The sequence below is a fragment of the Ambystoma mexicanum genome, chromosome 5p (assembly GCF_040938575.1).
Source record: "Ambystoma mexicanum isolate Mex_15411 chromosome 5p, UKY_AmexF1_1, whole genome shotgun sequence".
Lineage (NCBI taxonomy): Eukaryota > Metazoa > Chordata > Amphibia > Caudata > Ambystomatidae > Ambystoma > Ambystoma mexicanum.
In genome coordinates, this window is record NC_090930.1 from 661,058,053 (window position 1) to 661,082,264 (window position 24,212).

Below are 24,212 nucleotides of genomic sequence, written 5' to 3' on the forward strand. Positions count from 1 at the left end.
CCGGAGTGACAGACAGCAAGCATTGGAGGTGCTCTTAGAGTGGAACATTCCAGACAGTGGAAGAAAACAGCTTGTATCTCATGCTCTCATTCTGAGCACCCCTTATCAGCGCACCTGCACATCTCTGCCTCCCTTCTTGGCTAGTCCTTGAACGAGCAATGCAAAACTATCCTGCGCAGTGAGCTCATCAACTTCACACTAAAATGTTGAAAATGCTGCAAAATACCCTTCTAACCGAGCTTGTGGTAAATGCAGACTTTCATTTCTGGTTTGGAAGTGAATGTCCAAAATGGCCGCTCACCAGCACGATGCTTTAGTTCATTTTCGCTCAGACACTACACATGGTCACGGTGATAGAGTAAGGTGAAGCCTCACTAAATGGATTACCTAGACTACAACTCAAAGATTCAAAAGTATTGAATACTCAAAAAGTCAGATTTTGAATTTAGAAAAAAGCAAAGTGAATTTTCAAAATTAAAATTAAACAAACACATGAATGTTAATATGAACATCCAGAGGATGCTTTGCGGGTTAAACTTGTGAGGCAGCCAGGAACATAATTGTTGAGTGGGTATTAGGTGAGGATATATAATTGGTACAAACTATTATACTTTATACCTTAAGCATTGATGCATAGTTTTGAAAGAGGTTTATAAGGTTTGTCTGCTACAGCAATCCTAAAATCAACACTAAGTAGTGAGAAGTAAATGCACTTTGTCAAGGGGACATTTATTTCCATCTCTTATAGAGAATTAGTATGGCCAGCACAACACAGTAAATTGAAATAACTTTTCTTAAATGTTATCTTAAACCAGTTTGCAACATGCCTTATGTTCAGTTGAAAATGTTGCTGAGGAAGCTTAGAGTGTACCTGGCTAAAGAGCCAGGTTTTCCATAGGTCTTAGACTAGGTGTACATGTGTGGGTTCGAGGGGCTGAGTTTCGTGAGGGTTACTGTTATACTGAAAGACGCTTCTCTTGACTCGTGCATACTTGGGATATAGTATGCACAGAAACATGAATTGAATACATCAGTTCCAGCGAACTCCTGTTACTCTTATGCAATGTATTTATCCATTTATATAGCACTGGAGCGCGCCGGCATCAGGGCGCAGAGAAAGGGGGAAAGTAAGGTAAAAAGCCTGAGTCGAATACCGGAAAAACCATAGCTATTTGAATAGAAACATTAATAAAGGTCAAGAGATTGGGTTCAGCACATAGTTCCTTTGGAAGTTTGTTCGAGGCCGTAGCTGCTTGTACAAGGAAGGATTTGCCATATCATCTGACCCGTTTGCCACATGGGACAATCATACGTTTTTCATCACTTAATCTAGTGGTTCTTTTAGGGACATGCATTTATTGTAGCTTTTTTAAATATCCTGGAGCTTGCCCATAGCAACATTTCTGCACGATAGTAAGTGCCTTAAAGAGAGTCCTCGCCTTCACAGAGAGCCATTGAAGGTTTCATCTGTGTTCCGAGATAGGCACGTGTGTACGCACATTTTTGACCAGGTGCACAGCGTCATTTTGCAGGACCTGCAGGCAGCCTAGACTGCCCTCACTAGCTCCAATATGTAAGGTGCTACAGTAGTCGATCGTGGGCATAATTAATGCCCGAACCAAGATTGTGCAGTTGGTTTCTGATACGTAAGGTTTAACCAGTCGCAATAATCTAAGGTGGTACTGGGTTTTGTTGACTAAATTATGGATGTAGGCCTCTGAGCTAAGAGATGCTTCAAAAATAACTCCCAGGTTCTTCACCTTCGTAGTTATTGGAATGAAGTGTTTATCAATAGTAAATCCAGAATATGAATCCTCTAGCTTCCCTCTAGACTGAGATGACCCAAAGAGCAACAGCTCGGTCTAAGCGGCGTTCATAGACATACCATTACATGTCATCCAATTCTGTATCACATCATAGATCCGTGTCACTCTCTCAGTGTCTTTCTTGTGCACTCCACACAGCTGGATAACGAGCTGTGTGTCATCTGCATAATTGGTGAAGTGTATATTGTATATAGCCTGGAAGTGTGGTGAGGTGTATATTGGGTCCACTATAATCTTGCATCCAGGTTTATGTGACACACATTATATCAATCTGGTTGTCAATTCTCCTACATTCAGGGCATGTCTATCTAAGGATCTGGTGTTAAGTAGTGTGACGTTGATAGGCATGATGGTAAGACAGAGGAGACACCCAACCGTCCATCCTCAAGACACACACAGCTCAGGTCTGACTAATCCTGAAACCATGCATGCATCACACTCATTCAATCTTCTCTGAACTGACGTTCATTCACATGCACCAACATTCTACAAGCAGACACAGCCATACAACAAAGACTCTCACCTCACTCGGGCCATGTGTAACAGTTATCATGTTCCACTGCCAGGGGAACGGATTGAGAATGATTAGCCTCTGTTTTGGTACCTGTAGTGTTTTGGAATGGCAATGGTCTAGTTCAGAGACTATAGAACACCCATTGCTTTAATTAAAATCAGTTAATTGTGATCCTTACTTACATCATGACTTTTGCTTCCTCAATGAATTCATCCTCTGACATTGACCCCTCTCGGATCATCTTGATGGCCACATCGTATTGGCCTCTCCATTTCCCATACTGCACAACTCCAAACTGGCCACTTCCCAGCTCCTTCAGGAAGGTGAGGTCTTTGTGGTCTATTTCCCATGATCCTGCATCACAGAAAAGCACAGCACTTAGTATACAGCCAGGGCTTCCCATATAGCAAAGTGTTACTGCTTTCAGGTTAATCTTTTCTCGCCACCCAACAAAGCATGTATTAATGTCAATCACAGTATCTTGCACATTGTTCAAGAAATCTTTACCTTTGCTAGGCTGGTTCATGCTGGTTCATGGCAGTGTGACCTCCAGGAAGTCATTATTAGAGTTACGCCCCTTCCAATGCAGAGATGTTTTAAACACGCACAGAGCCCAGCCTACCAGATGGGAGTAGTTTCTTACCTGTAACTCCATTTCTCCAGCATTGGTATCTTTCATGGATTCACATGCTTAGAATATTCCCCGTCGTCAGACTGGGAACCCTCGGTACACATATATATAGTCATTTCCAATAGGAAAAAACTTCTGCCCTATCCCCGTCTGCGTCCTCTACGGGGCCGCCCACGTACACCCCGTTGGACGTGATGGTATATAAGCCCCGCCCCCGCGGGTCCCTTCAGATTTCGACCCCTCCAAGATAACGGGGGAAAACTTGCTTACATACCAATCTTCCACATTGCAGTCCGGGGAGGCCGGAGGGCGCATGTGAATCCATGAAAGATACCAATGCTGGAGAAATGGAGTTACAGGTAAGAAACTACTCCCTTCTCCAGCATTGGATCTTTCATGGATTCACATGCTTAGAATAGATTGTAAAGCAGTAACATCAAGAAGGAGGTGAGAGTGCAATGTAACTTACATTCGTAGAGACACCCCCAAACACTGCCGTTTACACCATGTATGTAAGCAACAACTTATTATACTGATACGAAACGGATTTCCGCCATACAATGCTATGTCATATGACTCAGTATGCACCCCTTGCGCATATATCTACCCGACCACTTATGTTTAGGTCAATAAACTATGTACATTCATGTATACACTCTGAAAAAACAGCTGAGGCCAAATAATAGGCAGCATTATTCTTGAAACTTTGGCTTACCTCATTGAAAAAGGTGGCGAAGCACTGCCCTTCCCATTTGTACCTCATCCGCGTGCTGCTTTTCCAGGCAGTAGTGGCGCGTAAACGTGTGCGGAACAGACCATGCCGCCGCCTGGCAGATGTCCGTCAGCGGAATTCCTGCCCATAGAGCCACGGAGGAAGATGTCGATCTCGTGGAATGGGCTCTGGGACGATGTAGTAGAGGTCTCCCGGCCTTGGAATGACACAGGGTAATCGCCGAGGAGACCCAGCGAGCCAGACCTTGTTTGGAGATAGCCTTACCCCTAGCCGAGGGGCCGTAGGCGACGAATAGCTGTCTGGTGGCTCTGATATCTTGCGTTTTTTGCAGGTAAAATTTTAGCGCCCTTTTGACGTCCAGAGTGTGAAGAGCCTTCTCTGCCGTCGACGAAGGAGATGCAAAGAAAGTAGGGAGTACCAGGGTCGAGTGCTTATGATAGACCGACGGTACTTTTGGGATGAATGAAGGGTTAGTTGATAAAATAACTTTGTCCTTAAAGAACCTCAGATATGGAGGGTCTATGACCAGTGCCTGTAGTTCCGACATTCTTCTAGCCGAAGTGATGGCAACTAGGAACGCGAGTTTCCAAGATAGAAATTGTAGAGATGAAGAGGACATTGGCTCAAAGGGAGGCTTCATTAAGGCAGCTAGAACCGTGTTCAGACTCCACGACGGTGGGAACCGTTTTTCCGGAGGGAAGGTTCTAAACAGACCCTTCATGAAATGCTTCACTAGCCTGTCACTGAATAGTGGAGGGGACTGTCTTCTTCTTGTAAATCTCGAAACAGCCGCCAGGTGCACTTTGATTGACGATGATGACAGTCCGCTCTCCGCAAGATGAAGAAGATACGGGAGGATTTGCTCCGGAGTTACTTCCAAAGGTTGTATATTTTGTTGTGTTTGACACCATATACAGAACCTTTTCCATTTGCTTACATATGATTTGTTAGTGGACGGGGCCCTGGCCGCCTGCAGAATCCTTCGGCAATCAGTCGAGACTTTTAGGTTCCCGAACTCCGAGAAGTCAGGAGCCATGCAGTTAAGTTCAGGCTGTCCGGATTGTGGTGCCACACGGTCCCCTCGTCCCTGGACAGGAGGTTCGGCACTTTCCTGAATGGTATCGGCTGATCCAGCGACAGATGAAGGAGGTCTGAGAACCATGGTTGCCTCGGCCAGCGCGGGGCCACTAGGATGACCCGGCAATTGTACCTGTGGATCCCCTGGATCGTCCTCCGTATGAGGGGAAATGGAGGGAAGGCGTAGAGGAACTTGCCTGTCCACGGAAAAGAGAACGCTTCCCCCAGGGAGCCTGTTTGGGGCCATCTGCTCGCGAACTGAACACATTTTCGGTTTCTTTCCGTGGCGAAGAGATCGATCGACGGGGTCCCCCATCTTTCGAAGATTTTCCCGAGTTGAGTGGAGTCCAGCTCCCACTCGTGTATTTGTGACATAGTCCTGCTCAGGGAATCCGCCTGTACGTTCTTCGCTCCCGGTAGGTGGTATGCCACTAGGGAGATGTGGTGTTTTAAAGCCCAATGCCAGATCTTTTGAGCTTCCTTCGAGAGGGTCCTGGATCTGGTGCCACCCTGTTTTATCAGGTAGAACATAGCTGTCGTATTGTCCGTGAGCACTCTTACTTTTGACCCCTTGATGTGTGGGAGGAAAGATTTCAGGGCCCATCTCACCGCCCTTAGCTCCAGGACGTTGATATGTAGGCGAGATTCGGTCGACGACCACCTGCCTTGGGTTTGGTGACGTGACATGTGTGCTCCCCAGCCCGACAGAGAGGCGTCTGTAATGATGGTGTTCTGAAATTCCGGCTCCTGCAGGGGGACCCCTCTGTCCAGGTTGCGCGCCACTTTCCACCATCGGAGGGCTTTGATAACTCGTTCGTCGTCGACTATTATCTTGTCCAACCAGCGGCCTGTGGCCTGCTTCCATCTGTCTGATAGGAACTCCTGTAGAGGTCTCATGAACAACCGGCAGTTCGCGACTAGGTGGATGCACGATGCCATGGAGCCGAGGAGAGCCGCATATTTTCTTACTGACAACCTGCTCTGTAAACGAAGTTGGCTTGTCAGGTGTTTGATCTTCAACAACCTTTCCAGGGATGGTTTCACTAGTCCCGTGTGGGTGTCGAATTGAGCACCTAGGAACTTCAAGCTCTTCGAGGGCTTTAGTGAAGACTTTTCGTAGTTCACTGCAAATCCCAGACGCTGTAGCAGTCGCAAGGTGGTCAATAGGCTGTCGTTGGTCGACGCTGGGGAGGATCCCCTCACGAGCCAGTCGTCGAGGTACGGGTAAACGTGATGCCCTTCCTTCCGCAGCCAGGCTGCTACGGGTGCTAGGCACTTTGTAAAGGTTCTTGGGGAGGACTTCAGGCCGAAAGGGAGCACAGTAAATTGGTAGTGTGTTTGGCCGACTAGGAACCTCAGGAACCTCCTGTGGTGAGTGTGCACCGGAATGTGAAAATACGCATCTTGGAGGTCCAGAGACGCCAGGAAATCGTTCTTTTGGACCGATCTGATTACTTCCTGTAGAGTAAGCATCTTGAACTTTTGACTCAGCAGGGTTTTGTTGAGGTCCCGTAGGTCGAGGATGGGGCGCCACTTCCCGTTTGGTTTCTTTACTACGAAGCAGCGTGAGTAAACCCCTAAGCCTCTCTGCGAAGCAGGGACTAACTCGATGGCGCCTTTTTTTAGCATGAGCGCAACCTCTCGACGCAAGACGCTTAGGTGTGGTTGAGACAGGCGTATCGGTGGACGTCTTGGAGGTCTGGATTTGAATCTTAGGGAATGTCCCAGTCTCACCGTGTCCAGAACCCACCGATCTGTCGTAATTGACTCCCATTCCTCGACGCAACTTGACACTCTCCCTCCTAGAACGTCATTGTTGATCTTTTTGTTTTCCCGTCGACGACGAGTAAGTGGGACGTCTCTTGGAGGCCTGGAAATTTCTGCGTCGGGTCGAGGACTGTGAGGCGCGCCTATAGCCTTGGGACGGATATGAGGACCTCCCGAATGCTCTATCCCTGGATCCCGCAAATCGTGCGTTTCCCGTAGCTCCTCTAAAGGGGCGAAAGGAACGAAAGGGCTTACCGCTTTGGAGAGAGCCCAGTGAGCGCGCCGTCTCAGAGTCCTCCTTCATTCCTTTCAAGGCCTCATCCACCTTTTCGCCAAACAGGTGGTCACCTTCGAAAGGCATGTCGACGACCTTATATTGCACCTCGGGTCTAAAGTTGGTGCACTTGAGCCAGGCCTGGCGTCGTAGAACCACTCCGTTGTTAATTTGTTTGAACCCCGAATCTGCCAGGTCCACCGCTATATTGATAGCATGGTTCGAGGCTTCTTCTCCTTCACGAACCAGGGACATAGCTGATTTTCTGTGTTCTTCTGGGAGGTGGTCCATAATGGGTGCCAGTCTGTGCCACATCTCCCTGTCATACCTGGCCATGATTGCCAGGGAGTTTGCTGCTTTCACTGTTGACGCTCCCACTGACAGGATCTTCTTACCGAAAGCGTCTTGGCGTCTAGCTTCGGAATCCGGAGGGGTAGAGCATTTATGCTGGGCCTTTGCCTTTCTCGTCGCCGCCGCCGATACCACCGAGTCAGGCGTGGGTTGCGCAGAGAGGCATTTTGGCGTCGAATCTGGAACTTTAAATTTTTTCTCTACGCGGCCCTTGACCGCAGGTTCCGAGAATGGATGCCGCATGGTTTGGACGCCCTCTTTCCATACATGGTCCAGTATCGGTATCGAAAAAACGGAACGCCTATTCTTGCCCATGTGGTCAAAGAGGAAGCAGTCCTTCTTTTCTTCTTGTTGGGTCAAACCGAACTCCTTGCAGGCCTTTTCCATCATGGAATGGAAGGCCCCTATGTCATCCGGTGGAGACGGGTGAATGGGACTTTTCGGAGGATCCACCTCCACATCCGAAACCCATGACGGGTCTCTCGACGGCGAGAGGGAGATACCAGAAGCTGACCCCTGTTCAGAGAGGGAGTCCGAGAGCTCACCTTCTTCCTGGACTGTTGGAGCAGTTGGGCCCACGACCGATCTAGTCGGGCGGTGTGAAGGTCCGGGCTCGTCGACGAGGGGAGTCGTCGGAACAGGTGGGAGCCTTTCGTCCAGGGACTTCAAGAGCGAGTGTAAGGAGGAAAGTACCTCCATGGAGAGAGTAGCCTGGGCGTTTGGAGGCTGGGTGAAAACTTGAGAGCAGGTTGCACCAGAAGGAAATCTGGGCCGTAGCCCCAGGTCTTCCGGGCTCACTATTCTGAAGCCGTCGTCTTCTTTGGAGGCGATCGAAACTGCCTGTTCTTGCAGCAGTGTGTCGGGTAGCCCCATGTCGAACACTTCTGGCCTCCAGGCCTGGAACTCCGTCGACGAGGGAATCGTCGTCGACGATGAGCCCGTTTGAAAGGCGGGGGACTGTGACGGAGTGGGCACTTGGATCGTCGCCGTCGTCGACGGAGGGCCTGCAGGTGGCTTAGGCGGTCCCGCCTTCGCGGAGCTCTCCCTGCGTTTATCCGCCTCTCTACTCGTAGCTGATCTTTTCTGATCGCTCGAGGAGGATTTTGGCCTGTCCTTATCTTTCTTCGACGAAGAAGAAGAGGAAGATGATTTCTTCGTCGATTCTTTCGATGAGGCCTTAGAGGAATGACTTCGAGGCACGTCCTTCTCCGTAGGTCGTGATTTTTTGGCCAGAGGTTCCGACGGATGTGAGCGTCGGGGGGCTTCTGATGTTTTCGCTGAGGCGATACTGCGCACCGATCCTACCTCCGACTGAGGGTACGCTCCAGCGCCGTCGTTCAGCCACGAGACCAGTCGCCGATTCCGGTCCTTCAGGGTTTTTTGGGAAAACCCCTTGCAAATATCACATTGGTCCGCCGAGTGGTGGGGGTGAAGGCAGTAGATGCAGTCAAGATGGCCACCCCCTTCATAAACCTTCTTTAGACCGCACGTGGCACACGGGCGGAAAAGAGGCTTACCCGACATTATTGCCAGCCCAACAAACAAAACTCGTAGGAGTTAGAAGTGGACCAAACAGACAAACTCGCAGGAGTTAGAAACAATTCGATAAGTATTTGAAGAAAATACACGAGGAGATCCCACTATCTTTGGAGACGGTTGAAATCTGAAGGGACCCGCGGGGGCGGGGCTTATATACCATCACGTCCAACGGGGTGTACGTGGGCGGCCCCGTAGAGGACGCAGACGGGGATAGGGCAGAAGTTTTTTCCTATTGGAAATGACTATATATATGTGTACCGAGGGTTCCCAGTCTGACGACGGGGAATATTCTAAGCATGTGAATCCATGAAAGATCCAATGCTGGAGAAAATTGATTACTATAATTGTTCATTTATAACACACTTAATACCAGGAGTGTTTTCTAAGCATGGGATCATGATTCAAACCTATGTTGCACTGTGTTGTCTTGCTTCCAAGACAAACGTGTTGCCCCTGAGCTATGCTTCATCCCCAATGGAAAGGAGAGTGCAAAAAAGAGTTTGTGGAAAATGGATCAGGTGACATAAATTGGGTGTGCAAGACTGGAAGTAGATGACAATAGGTGGAGGCAGAGGTGTTGAAGAATATCACGAGGCTAGATAAATGGGTTGGCCCGATAGCATAAGACAGTATCAGCAGGAGAATGGGTGAGAAAGGAGATGTCTCAGAACCGCTTTGGTAATAGGAGATAAGGTGCAACAAAAAGAGCTCAAGAGTGAAAAGAAAGTGAACTATTTTGATGCAAAGTACATCTTTGGTGGGATATAAACCGAACAAAAGATAAAAGATTTATTTAGGCCTCATTTGAATTTCTCATCCTAAATATATCTTCTAAATTTGCTGTGTAAGGCACACCTTTGTTTTTATAAGTTATCACCATAGTGCACATCAAAGTGGCTAATACAATGGATGCATGGAATGAGATGCACCACTTACATTTTTTAAAACCCTGCCTGCTTTGACAAAATTGTACTGATTTAACTGTAATGCATCCACTATGTCATGAACCGCTGACCTAGTTGTTTGGTGTTGACGACTATGTCTAACGCATAAGTTGTATAACCATCTCTTCAGAAGATTTTACGTGTAAACCAGCCTTAGTTTTGGGTTCACATTTTTGCTCTCAGTTTTTCAGACTGACACTATTTTTCCTAAAAGGAGAAGACTGGATGAAAAAAGCAGGGTTTGATACTTTATCAACAAATCAAGCTTGCCAAGTGGTCTGAAGCTGCAATTTCAGTACCTCGTTTAGCCAAAGCTCACTCTTTCTCCTTTTTAGAGTTGCCTGGTTTGGGTTTCTAGTCCCAGTGTAGACTCTGATCAGACATGGAAATTTGTAAATAATTTTCCTTGCAATACCTTTGACAAATATCTCTAGAAACGTTGCCTTAAAATTCCAGCCTGTGTTTTTTTCCGTTTGAGTCCCTTTCTCAAGTGGCTCTAGGAACATAGACTTCGGGTTCCAGCAGGCAGTGTTTCTCCCAACATTCACGTGATCAAATGGGCATAGGAAATTGGCCTTCAAGTTGCAGGAGGCCATGTTTGCCCTTTTGATCACTTGGTCAAGTAGCTCGAGGAACTGTACCCTTATCTTTCAGTGTGCAGTGTGTCTCCTTGCCACCGTTTGTTCGAATTGATTTCTCCTTTGAATCACTTTGCTAAACATTTCTTTGCCCTTAAATTCCAGCATTCTGTGTTTCTCCTTTGAATCACTTGGATAAGTGGCTTTATAAGCATTGCCTTTAAGTTCCAGCATGCTGTGTTTCTCCTTTCAATAACTTGGATGGGTGGCTTTGAAAGCATTGCCTTTAAGTTCCAGCATGCTGTGTTTCTCCTTTGAATCACCTGGATGGGTGGCTTTGAAAGCATTGCCTTTAAGTTCCAGCATGCTGTGCTTCTCCTTTCCATCCCTTGGCCAAATGTCTCTAGGAACCTTTCCTTCAAGGTTCAGCATGCTGTGTTTTCCTTTCAATAACTTTGTTGTGAACTTTTCAATTAGGTTCTAGCATGCAGTGTCCCTACTTTCCACGTATTGGTCAAATGGATGTAGGATTTTCGCCTATAGGTTCGATCATGCAATGTTTCTCCTTTCAATCATAGTGTTAGGCATTAGCCTTTAAATTCCGACATGAAGTGTTTCGCCTTACCAACCTTTGATCACATAGCACTAAGAACTTGGTCTACAAGTTTCAGAATGCAACAGATCCCCTTTCAAACACTCAAATGGGTCAAAGAATGTTGTTTTGCGATTCCAGCATACAGTGATTCTCCTTTCCACCACCCCTTGGTCAAATGGCTCCATGATCCTTCTCTATAACTAACAGGATTGATCTATGTTCGGCGAAGGTGGATTTATCGAATTCATCTTTACTGAACCCCATGGACCATCGACTGCCCTACGCAGCAAACACAGAGCTGTCAAATCCGTGGTCTGCTCTCTATGTCCAGTGCTAGCTGTGCAGAGGCAGAAAGTGGAGAGCAGCGTGACAAAGAGGAACAGGTAACTAGAGCATGGGGCTGGGGTGGAGGAGTGCGGTTAGGGGACACAGGGCAGAGCCCCCAGTGAGCACAAAGTTTAATGGGGTGGCTTACGGGCGTGAAATTCCTCCATTAGAAAACAGAGCAGGATTTGCGGGGGGATAGAATATTTGCCAATAAGTGATTCAGTGGGAGGGGACTAGGTATTCAGTTGGTGGGATTTGGGGGGGAAGGATTCGGTTTGGGGGAATGGTAGTCAGATAAACCACATAGATCCAGTTACAGCATGTAGAGTTTCTCCTTTCAGTCAGTTGATTAAGTGAATTTTGCTTCAAATTCCAGCCTGCTGTCATGCTGTATTTACTCTGTTGGTTGATCAAACACTTCTACCGGAAGTATCGTAGATAGAGCAAAACACAGAGAGCAGAGGCAGTCCATTTTCAGGGTACCTTTACATAGTGTCAGGGATCATAATGTTGCAGTCAAGCAAGAAACTGCAGGGATAATGTGTTAGTGCATAAATAAGGGGACATACATTGATAGGGAGACATATACATGCAGTGTACATTTTGGCCAGGGGCCAGTATATTTACATGAATGCAACACACTATAAATGGTTATTTAGAGCCAGGTTAGGACAGGCCTAGTTGTTAGAGGGAGGGTGTCGGTGTAGAGGATGTCTCTTGACTGGCTAGCAGGTGTTGCTCATGCCTGGTTTAAAATAGTTGTATTGATAACATTACTTTGATTCAAAGGGGAGAGCATTTCACTGGTGAGCGACGCGTACAGCGAAGGAGAGGAAGTAGCAGAGCAAAGGAGGCAGGCGACAGACAGGCTGTCAAGAGTTGAAGAGCGGCGAGCACGGGTGGGAGAGTAGAGGGAGATGCAATCAATTAGGTTATGGGGAATTGGGGGGTGGCGCTATGCCATGGATAGAGTTGAAGATTAAGAGTATGTGCAAAGACAGGTTTGACACAGTGTAAGTGCAGTTTTAAAATCACACCAATCCAACTTTTGATGCATTTTATTGGACTAGCTATAAATATTATGTAAGATGGTAGAATGCATTAGCTTTCGGCGTCCCATAAACTTCTTCATTACATGGTAACCGCAGAGCTAAACAGTAGTAGCTCTGGAACTACCATCTGATGAAGAATTAAAAAATCTATGTGACTTTAAAAGCCAATTATTGTAAGATCTCAGCATACGTCTTTCAGTTAGTCCAACTAAAGGTATCAAAACCTGGATTTTATGAAGCTAAAGAGAAGAAACTTTAAAATGCAACGATTTTGCATTGAGATCCACAAAGCACGCTGATGTTACACTGAGGTGGGAGTGGGTATGGGGAGGTTGTAGAGGGTGTGTGATGCAACGTTCAGTACTTTGATAAGGTGGCAAAAGAGTAAACAGGGAGATTCGATTTTTGGCAGGGTGATGGTATGTTAGATGCAGGCATAACTTTCTGATGTTTAGTATGTTGACCATGTCTGTAATAGAATTTGTAGAGATGAAGTTATTTTGCAGTGACAGAGGGGCTCTGAGTGATGGAGTGAGGAGGTACGGAGGGAATACGATAAAGAATGGGAGAGTAAACTGGGCATTGAAGGCTGGGAGAAAGAGGCCTCCATCTTAGAGGAGTGCAGAACCAGGCATTGTATTGACATCCAGTGACATCCAGTGACAGATGGTGGAGATGAATCTGATGATGCAGTTTGAGATGGCAGGACAGAAGGAGAGGAAAGTGAAGAATATTTGGGTGGCATAAACAAAGAGATGGTAACAGATGTCAAAAGATAACCCAGAGAGGTGATGTATAGGGTGAAGAGGAAAGGGGACAGGATTGATCCTTCTGCAAGGCTTACTGAAAGGGGGGCTGAGGTGTAGGAGTTGCAGGAGAAAAAGAAGAAGAAGTGGTGGAGGAGATAAGAAGCAACCAATTCGTGCATGGTGTCCTTGAAGCCAAGGGAGCAGAAAGTTTGAAGGAGGAAGCTGATTATAGACATGGGTGAGAAGAGTTTATGTGGCATGTTTGCTGCAAATCCCAGATTGGAGAGGGTCGCATAACATGCTTATCTCAAGATAGTTGAGGATGAAGTTGAAGATAAGTCTTTAAAAGATCATGGAATGGCGTGGCACAAGAGATGCAGATATGTAGAAAGAGGGTTTGTTAGGGCCAGCATTCGTTTTATTTTTGGAAATGACTGTGGATACCTTATAGCAGACTGGGGGAGATTTAACAGGGTGGATAGTTGCTGGCAGGTGACAGAAGCAAGCTATTGGATGATTTGGTTTGCAAAGGGATCAAGGGGAGTGCAGGATGCCATGTTTCTACTTGCTTCCATTTTATCCAATGGCTCTGGGACCATTCTCTCCTGGTTCCATCCTTCCATGTTTCTCATTTAAGTTATGAACATTTTATAGGTTCCAGCTTGCAGCCTCTATCCTTCCATTCTCTTTGGACTAGTGTTATTTACATTTTTAAAACATTTGGAGAAAGTAACTGATTTCCTTCAGAGTGCAAATTTGGTTAAACATTGCCCCATGGCGACCTTTTCCTTGGCGACAATGTCACTGGATAGCCCTTTATCAAACAAATCTACCAGGTTTTGCATGGACGCTCTAATCACCATGCTAAACTAGCCCTTTATTCATCTGTCCACCCCAAATTGGATAACATCAGCCGTCTCTTCTCCATCTGTTTTCCTGGACTCCATGGGCTCTCTCATTCACATCTGTATTGCAGCTTTATCAGAACTCACCTTCCTTCTGCTTTCTCTGTTTCGCTTCGGCCCCCATGGCGTTGCGAGCCATTTCAAATGATCTCAAAAGCCTCTTTTATCCATTCCATCCACAATTTGTTAGAGTTCACTTCACTACACAATGAAGTACTATTTAACCAGGGTTGTTAAAACAAAGTAGCCAAACAACTGTTAAGTCTTAACACCTGGGCTTCGTTCAATGTATTTTATGAATGATGCATGTTTCACACTACCCAGTGATTTCTCAAGGTCAGACACACTTCGAGGTTGAATTGCAAGACACACACTTATTTACCCATTATGTGAAGCAGCTCTGTGTAGCAATTAATCAGTCAATTGAAACGTGTACACCATTATCTGTCTGTGATTCTTTACACAACAGTTAAATTATACCTCAGGCATGACAGATATGTATTCAACTGCTAAAAATATATTTTACTATTTTGGAATTTATTGAAAAAATTCACACTTAATCTGTAGCAGTAAACACAATGTAATACTTGAACTTTGTTATTTAATCTCTTCAGATCGGGGATGAAATATTCTGACAGCAGCAATTCAGTTGTGCATTTCATTCTATCATATAACTATGAATGTATTTTTTTGCTTTAGCAATTACAAATATTGGATGTCAGCAATTATTTTACCATCAATGGGCATCATTACGACTGTGCCGGACCAGCACAGTTTGACTTTGCAGGCGGGTGCCATGCCATCCGCCAGTGTCAGACCTGGCGGGTGGAATGTCACCTGCCCACCCGCCCCAGTTTCACGGTTGACGTTGTTAACGGTGCTGGTGCTTCCGTCGTCCCCATTCCCATGGAGTCGGAATGGGGACTTATAAAATTACCGGGCACCTGATTTCCCAGGCGCCAGGGTCGGAATACCCCAGTGTTACCGGGAAGTCAGGGGCCGGTAATTCATTACGGGTCTTGCCGCAAGCTGCTGGTTTTACCGGCACGGTTACCGCCAGACCCGAAATGAGGTCACTGACTCGCACATAAAATGTAAAAAAACTGATACATAAAAGTGCACCATGGAAACAGCGAATCCTGCACCAAGAGAACCACACTATTTACAGAATTTTATGCAGCGCTCAAACAGGACTTGCTTGTTCACAGGTTAATTGATCAGACCTCCAAGTGGCAGCACACCCTGAAATATTCTTTTCACCATGATCCTCAACTAAAACAGAGAACCCCACCGTGAAACCTTCAAGATGGACCTTTTCCCCCGAATGTTCGCGTCCAACATTGAGACTAGTCAGATAGATGCACGGATGTAAAAGACATTCCAGCCAAGATCATTCAGGCGGTCATATTGGAGGGGTTGTAGAAATTAAAGAGTCAAACTGGGGGCCTGTTGCAATTTTAGAAAAACAGAAGATAGATTATTGAAAGTTTTTGAATTAATCATAACCTCTGGCGCAACTTGAGTCAACACCTTATTGATGATTGCCACTGGGCTGAAACATGTCCAGGGTTGCTTGTGGACTCATGACAGGATATAGCCTCGCAGTTCAGGCCTCTTTTTGGAATGGGACCAAGCCTGATTTGTAAATGGTATTTCCTCTTAAGTTATGGCTGAAAAGGTAAGTCTGGCGGGTTGCCTAGAGCAGTGGCAGAGGTTATGATCAATTCAAAACCTTTCAGGCCTCAACTATCAATTTTCAGGAGGCCTGGAGTGCATGGTCAGTTATGCTGGCAATGTTGAGGACACTGGGCTAACCAGTTTGGCACTTTTGGAAAAGAACATTCCACTGGAATCGGAATAGTTTCCGAATGAACTTAAATATAAACTTGAGGGTAGGTTTCATGATCACAACAGCACGCCTTGCTAGCAAACAGTAACTGGAGCTCTTTATGGGATAGTTCTGTCAGCACTGTTCTTTTATTTTACTTAATCACATTTTACCATAGCCCAATCCAGCCGTTGATGGTGCATTCTTCTTTTTTGACGACACAGGGTACTTCAATCTAGATATGAGTCCTGAAATACAAAAATAAAATTGACCAAGATTCAGACATTGTTAATACAGGGCTTACATAAATAAAGAGGCCAATTCCCAGAAAATCACGTTTTTGGATTACATTATGCGGGATGTAAATTAGGCTTTCAATCTTTACAATTTACAGCTGAAAATGATATTCACAAAGAAATCAGGTTTAAATGACTGCTGCAAGAGACTATGAGCCCCAGAAAAGGACAGAGCCACAGAAAAGCACTACTTGTACCCACAATTGATGGCCTTGCATGGACTAACCTTACTACTATGGTGTAAGCTTACTCCTTGTTACACAGGAAAGGCAATGACAAACAACTGTTCAGGGGTGGCTTGTCCATAATAGGCAAAAGAGTGCCAACCTGCCAACCTTTATGGACAAGTCAAACACTGAGCACCCTCTCAACTGCAGTAAGCTGCTTAGGCAGCACTTCTGGGCTGGCTTTAAACTGAAACCTGGTTTTTCCTTTGACAGAACCCCAGTGCTCATGTCTAATAGACTATGCAAGGCCAGGGTGTTTTGATTACCCAGACCATTGGGGATGCAGACTGGGCTACTCCAGGCCTGGATGTGCACATGGGATGCTCCCCACACATTCTTATGGCCTGCAATATTAAATTGAGAGTACTCCGGATAGTATGCGCATGTGCAGGAACCAGGAATCTCATCTTGCTTCCTGTTTTCTGCTGTGCAGGAGCTGGAGAGCCTTCCTGGAAGGTGGTGTGAAACTGAGGAGAGTACAGACCAGTGCTACAAGGTGAATGAGAGAGTGTATGCTGTATAACTGTGCAGGGGAATGAGAGAGTGTATGGGTTCATGTGTGAATGAGTGAGTGAATGCTGTATTCATTTGTGTACTTGCGTTCGATCTTTGCCTGAGGGTTGCTGATTCTGGTGCAGGGGGTTCATTTGGCAGGCAGTCTGGATATATATTCTTACTCTGGCATGGCATTTTTACTGCCCATCAATGGTAAAACAAATATGATAAGTGTTACGTTGCCCGCCTCTCTCCTCCCCACCACCCGGTACAGCTGTACCCCTCCTCTGTGCCCCTGGTATCCTACCCCCGCTGTATATCTGTTCTGTTTTTACCTCTGTAAAGCGCTCCGTTATGTACCTTGATTGGTGTATACCTATATAAAGTACTCCATTGCTTCTCATAGTTAGGTCTATGCTCAATAAATACAATAATAATAATTATAATAATATGTGGCTAGACTAGCCTATTTTGGTGTAGCCATTCTGGATATATTTCTTTATTGTGGCATGGCATTTTTGACTGTGCATCAAGGGTAAGCAAACATGATAATTTTTACTACATGGGTAGAGTGGCCTATTTTGGTTCAGCCAGTCCGGCTATATATTCTTACTGCAGCATTGAATTTTATGATGGGAATCAAGGGTGAAGCAAATATGATGTGTTATTATGTGACTAGACAGGCATGCATTGGTACACCCAGTTTGGCTATATAGGCCTATGTTGAACTTCCTTACCATAGATACCTGGTGCCTATCCCCATGGGAATATGCCTGCAATGCTGATTCTAAGAGAAGTCCACAGAAGAGAGAGATCGGAGACAACCAAAGGCCAAACCCGCGTTTGGAAATCCACCTGGTTTCTAATCATCTGCTTTTCCAGGTCGTGTGTGGAGAAACACCCATAAGGCCTGCTGGCCAGGTTGAAGGAAAGTATGCCAGTAAGAAGATTGGAGATAGATAATGCCACTTCCAACAGACAACAGGAGGAGGGTGATAAAAAGAGGAAGGCTGAACAGGGGAAAGAGAAGCAGTCTGGATGCGGAGCATAACGCTACTACTTGCATACCCTTACTAGCTGTAACCTTGAAAGTACTCTGGCCCTACAGTGGGGTAAGTTTGGAAGAACCCCATCCTCGAGGAGCATGATTATCAAAAACCCTGAACCAATGAAACCCTGTGGAGATGGGATGCTCAGTGAAGCTGTACAATGTCTTGAAACTCTGAAGCAATATGAACCATTAGCAGACTCTGACCTCTGGTAAGTGAGAATCAGGAGACAAACAAGGTGTCATTTTGGGTTAAGTGGTTTCTTTATTCAGATAAATAAATCTATCTATCCTTACTGGCTTTTGGTCCTATCTCAAAGAAAGTAAAGAAGTCAAAAGGATGCTTGTCAGGACGTCCTACAACATAACCTCTGTCTGTCATTGAGAAAACCTGCTCTGTTCTGATATATCTCCATACCACTGTAACAAAATAGACACCAACATAAATAAAGCCTGGGGTCTCTTGCTGTGTGGGGAATGTTGGTGCGGTTCTCACGCAATGGGCCTCATTACGACCCAGGCGGTAAGGGATTACCGGTACCGGTAAGGGCACTGGTGCTGGTAATCCCTTACCGCCCAATTACGAGGTCCCTTTGCAGGTCCCTACCATAACGGCTGGTTTTACCAGCCGTTAAGGAAGGGATCCGCAAAGGGACCTTGGAGATAATTACGGTACCGCAATTTGCGGTACCGTAATTACCACCTTCCCCAGTCCCATTGAGCCATATGGGGCAGAAATGGGAATGGGGAAGGGCCAATGGTGAATGTGGAATTACCGCCCCGCCAACCTTGGAATGGGGCGGTAATTCCGCCATTCACCATGGCGGAATCTGGCATCAACCATGGTGCTAATAGCGCCATGGTTTAACGCCTGGGTTGTAATGAGGCCCAATGTCTCTACTTCTCAAGAGGGGGTTCCTGACCCTAGTGTTAAGTTCAAGCCCTGTATTCTGCTGCACTGGAATTTTCTTTGTCCTCCCTTTGTGAGCAGAGTAAAGGCTACTGTCCCATCACGGACGACCGTCCTGTCCCACAGCCACTGAGAGCCAGAATGATGAGCAACAGCAGGGTTGGAGCCTACCAGCGACCTTGACTGAACTGGTGAAGTTTGGTTCTGAGTGTGCATACTTGCTTAACTTACCGGTGGCCCTTGGCACATAAATTGTACTTTTACGCATGAGGATTCCCTAAAGGATCCTCACTTTGGCTGGGACAGCCTGCGCTCCCTAGCTATTCCCGAACCTCAAAAGTCGCTCTGCCTGCAATGGCAGACCCTCTTCGAATTATAGGATTTTATTCTTCATCCCCTCAAGCCCCTTCCTGAACTATTACAGCCCCCTGAAGAGGTACCGTTTTCGCTCCTGAGACACGACTGCGCGTTGTAAACGCACTTCTGTACTTTTGAGTGTAAGGCTCTGCATTTCGTAGGGTTGGACTGCTTAAGCTAGGGTTTGGATTCCGAAGACCGCCCAATGCAATAATTGTGTCAACCCCCCTTCTGTTACAGGTTGTGGATGTGTCTTCCCCAATCTTGCATTAGGCTAAAAGCGATTGTATATATGTTACATAGTGATACGCTTGTGTGGCAATTGTTTCTCTGTTACTGTGATTATTTGTGTTTGATTGTAAGGCCTATAATAAATGTATATGTATTTTTTATATACACCTCTCTAAGAGTATTCTGTGGCTCGTTACTGTGTGTGCTGATTGTGGGTTTCAGATCACTCTCACCCCTCCTAAAACCTCGTATTGACCGCTCGCCAAGCTACCTTGATTGGTCTGGCTTGTCCAATGTTCCCCTGTTCCACTAAACTAGTGTGGCCTCCTAAACTTCTGCCCACCAGGTCAGAGTTTAGAAATCCATCTTAACACTTTCTCACTTAGAGTTCAAACCTCTTCCTTCTCTACTATCGTTCTACTCTTGCTTCTCATTTATGACACACCACCTCCTCATTCCTCCTCCTACTGCAGGCTTAACACCTTCAGGTTGGGGTCTTACCCCACTCTTAGCCTGGGGCCTAAAGTGCATACTCATTCCATGCTGATCTTGCCGGCTGTGGCCTTTCTGGCCTTCATATCTGGCTTCTGGCTCTTCACTCCAATCTTCTTCTGATGTTAAACTTCTACATGTCGCTTCTATTCTGCTCTAACAACCTCTGGATGTTTACCACCAATCTCACCATAGGATGCGCCCCATCATCCTCCTGCTATTCCAAACCACTCAACGCCTGATGTGCCGCTCCAACAACAACACCTTGGTAACTGTTACTTTCCTCTCATGTTCAGCCTCCTCCTCTTGACAAACTTCTTCCAGATTCCTTACTCTCTTTCTAACTCATTCAAACTCCCACCGCCAGCTGCTATTCTGGGTTTACAGAGTCTTGTAAGCCCTACCCTTGGGTTAGCCTTGCTTTGAGGGTCTGTACCTGCTTAAGTTATGGGGGTTTATGCTGTGACTGGCTACTCTTAATTGGCCCATCTGTTTGTTTTGGTTTGGGACTTTGGGGCTGGACCAAGACATTGAAAGGCTGATCTGCCATATTGGATATTAACCGTATCAACTGTGGGAACGCTGCTCATGCATCGCAGGGGTATTAGATGCTGGCGAGCAAGGTAAAGAACTTTTGAACTTGGCACCATTTCCCCATGGCCGTTCTGTGGTTCTGAGCTGCAAGGAAATGAAAGCAGCATTAGTTTGTTAAGCAGAATCACTGAGCGAGTGCCTTAGAAACATGTGTTTTCCCTCTGATGTGTGCATTCGCTCGCTGTGTGGGTGCCGTAGGGGAAAAGCAATGTTCCTCTTATTTCTGAATGATAGTCTTCGATTGGTGTTGAAGGTGTTTAGTTCTTTAGCTAGGCTATTATCTCAAGTTAAGAGCTTTGCTCACTTAAAGTAGCAGTTTCTAAAACTTGATCTGCTCTGTGAAAGCATGAAGTGCCCATGTTTGCGGACTAGGGAAACACTGTAACACTGCTTCTTTTCCGTTTCAGGTCCCCAAGTGTAGGACCTGTTCCCCTTAAAGAAAGAGAGTCTTTGGATTGGCCTCATGTGACCTTCCTTTGGTTTGTGATGAGGAGAAAGTGTGGGTGATCAGGGAGTCAAATGAAGAGGGGAAAGCTAATTTTAGCAGTGTCTGGATGGATGAGAACAAGGGAAAGTGCAAGGTTCTGAACTTAGAGGAGGCAATGCCAAAATCACTGTTCTAGACAACATCTCAGGACTGTCACATCCTGGAGGCCTTCTTGGGTAGGCCTTTCTCCCCCAATACCTGTGCGCTTTCAAGACTGCAGTAACTTTTATCCCCCAGCCATCCTGGGCTTTCTTGAGATTGGCACAGGCTCTCAGTGTCTACAGTGCCTGCAAGGCTCCAGCCCCAGAATGGTAACAAAGTGTCTCTCTCTCTAACCTTCAACTCAACTCAAAGGCAATGCTGGTCCTGGCACTAGACCCAGGATCCGGGCTATAGAACTTAGCAGGCCAATCACTCTACTCATTCTCAGTTGTCTTTGACTCTTACTGGTGTCTGGGCTATATACTCACGCAGACTCCTTGCACAACTATCTCCTTAAGTTTGTATCTCATACACGTTCTGGGATAATTCACTTAAGCGTTTGCTATACTGTGTTTTTGCTACTATAAATGCTAAAGCACCAACACTCTCAAATGTCATCCTAACTCTTACCCATCACTGTGGCTTGTGTCTTTTCTATACTGTGAGCCTAGGCCGAATTGTCCTAATAAGCTCTCAGATTGGAGGGTCTGTTTTCTCATTAGCCTCACGTCTTGGGATTGGTCTGGTTCCATCTGGTCGTCATGTGTTCACCCTCTGTCTCCCAGGGAAACCGTGTGTTCTATTGAATGTATGTGTTCAATGGCAATTCTACGTGGCCTGAGGGCTTACATAAGCCATTTGTCATCTTTAAATCTGGTATGGGCATCATGGTTGTCTGGGATCATGCATTCTGGCTCGCTGTACTCGCGAACATGGATATAAGCGCAGGGTGTACGCAAAGCATGCAATAGAGCAAGTCCTTTTCCGCGAGTACCCGCTTCTCCTTGGGCTCCAGTCCATTCTCCACTCAGGCGACACTTTGCCCTTGGTGTGCCTGGTAGAAATCCTGCTCTGTCAGGTGGATTGCACACGAAGCCCAACGAGAGCGGTGGGCTCTTGGCATGACCCGTAACTGTCCCAAATATGTTCTTACTCTGGTGATGTTGGTGTTTCTGTTTTCTGTTTCTATTCCGCCTGGATGGTAGACCATGTGGGACCGTACCCTACCTCCAATTCACTGCATCTCAAGTGGGATCACACTGTGAAGATTTCTCTGATGGAGTGATAACGGAGCCCATTGAGGGCTTCAAGGGGGGAAACTAGCCGTGCTCTGGGAGAGCCCCACATACCACCTTCAGAGGTCGCTTCACATGGGCGTGGCTTCTCTACATGCGTATGTTTGCACTTCTGTGCAATTCGATTTCCTCTGTGAAATGTTCATCATTTGCAAGATTTAGAGTTTGAGAAAAGTGTAAGAAAAGATGAAATAGCCTTAGTGCCTTTTTTTTTGCACTACGTTTTTCAAAAAGTGTAAATGCTACCTGGCATTCAGGCATGGTAGACAGCATTTAAAATAAATTCCCTTGGTGCAAAAGACAGGTGGACTCTATGGCAATCCGTCGGTTTTACACTAGCATCAAAATGACGTGTCTCCTGTGAGGAATCGAACTGGAAACTCCTCTCGGCAATCAGGAGCAGGGAATCGCTTTCATCCCTAATTCTAAATCTAGATACATGTTTTTTGCGATGGACCAGCTGGGTGGAAAAAGAATCAACCCTACACGACAGAGGCACAACAATGTGGTCTGTGATGTATCTACTTCAAAGTCTTGATAACTGAATACATAGCATATAAGATATGATTCTTCAAATGGGGGAGGCACAGATGAATGAAACAAAACCAAAAGATACCATCCCATTAATAAGGGAAGCCACAACTGGATCAGAAGGAACATCGAGCCACAAATTAAGGTCTTAGAAAATTGTAAAAGGAGGCAAATTGTGCAGACAATGTGACCACTGCGAATGGTGCCTTCCTATCGGGGGTCCAGTAACAAAGCAAGCAACCAGAGAGATTAACCGGGAGCTAGAAATAAGCATTCTGTCCCACCCAGGTGTGGAGAGTGGAAGGCCCCCTCCGATCTCATGTAGACTGACGATGCCATACCCTGGGGGAACAAAACCAGTGATAACTGCGTTAGGGGTAGCAAGTTAGTCATAAAACGTCAAGCTTTACTTGTAATAGAACATCAGCAATGTGTATTTAAGGGGCCAGAATTAATGTAGTTGTTAATTACTGGAGCGGGAATGAGACCAACAGGAGGGTGAACCAGGGGAGGACGGAAAATATACCCAGGGAATGTAGCCGTTCAACAATTAAGAAAAACAATACTGCCCCCAAAACTAAAAAAAATTGGGTTTAACCCAAGAAGACAGAAAGAACAGAACACCTGCAGTAAGCGTCAGATAACGGCACATGCCGTTAGCTGGTGCTACAGAGCTAGTGGATTGCAGATAAAGTTAGCCGAATCCGGGCCCACAAAGCTAATCAGCGTGCGAGCACGTGCACCTGTGAGCAAGGGACGCTGGTGAGGGTAGCTTGAGCCACAACCAGTGCCACTGCACAGATGGCTTCATACAGGCGTGGAAAGCAGTAAGCCGGTGCCAATCACTAGTACAGATAAGAAGAGGCTCTCTCCAATTGCAAAATGAATGTTAACATCTTCTCAGGACCTTCTTATGAATGGTCGCACATTGGCCCAAGCCCTGCCCCCACTGCTGACACACCACGCGAGAGTGTGCACCTAGACGGAAGAGGTGCTCAGAAGTGTAGTCCAAGCCTTAATGATAATGATGTGCTATATATATATATCGCCTTAATCCAAAGCGCTTTACAGAGCACATATTTACATACAATATCACCCAACCAAAATTGGTACTCATTTATCGACCTCAGAAGGATGAAAGGCTGAGTTGGCCCTGCCGGGATACGTACCTGCGACATGCAGATCGCGCTCAGATCGCAGCAGCGAGTGCTCAACCCGCTGAGCTATCTTACCGCAAAACATTATTATAATTTTTTTTAATTAAATTGCGGCTCCTGGTCTGTGGCCAGTAGCATGTGGCTGTTTGTTTCTGGAGTGAATGATTTTCTAATAGCTATAGCCGTTGAGATAGCTCAGTGGGTTGAGCGCTTGCTGCTGTAATGTGTGTGTGATCTGCAGGTTGCAGGTCCGACTCCCTTTAGCAGAACTGTAAGAAAGAGTGGGTTAGTGTTCATACATGAACCAATCTCCATCAGTTACTAACCCCAAGTTCAACAACAAAAAACAATTGTATATCTCTTTGATATTGTGGGGCACACATTTTTTGACTCTCAAAATTGAAGTTGAGTTGAAATTTA

General features: G+C 46.1%; 1 protein-coding gene across 5 annotated transcripts in view; it reads right to left on the minus strand.

Annotated features, from left to right (window-relative positions):
- BTK (Bruton tyrosine kinase) overlaps positions 1-24,212 on the minus strand; it is an 805,015-nt gene that overhangs the window by 164,836 nt on the left and 615,967 nt on the right. For all 5 annotated transcript variants that reach the window (XM_069613032.1, XM_069613031.1, XM_069613033.1 and 2 more), the window contains 2 exons: positions 15,864-15,938; positions 2,523-2,694 (listed from right to left, as the gene is read on the minus strand). In XM_069613032.1, coding sequence (XP_069469133.1) covers positions 2,523-2,694; positions 15,864-15,938 — 247 coding nt within the window. The remainder of the gene's footprint in view (positions 1-2,522; positions 2,695-15,863; positions 15,939-24,212) is intronic.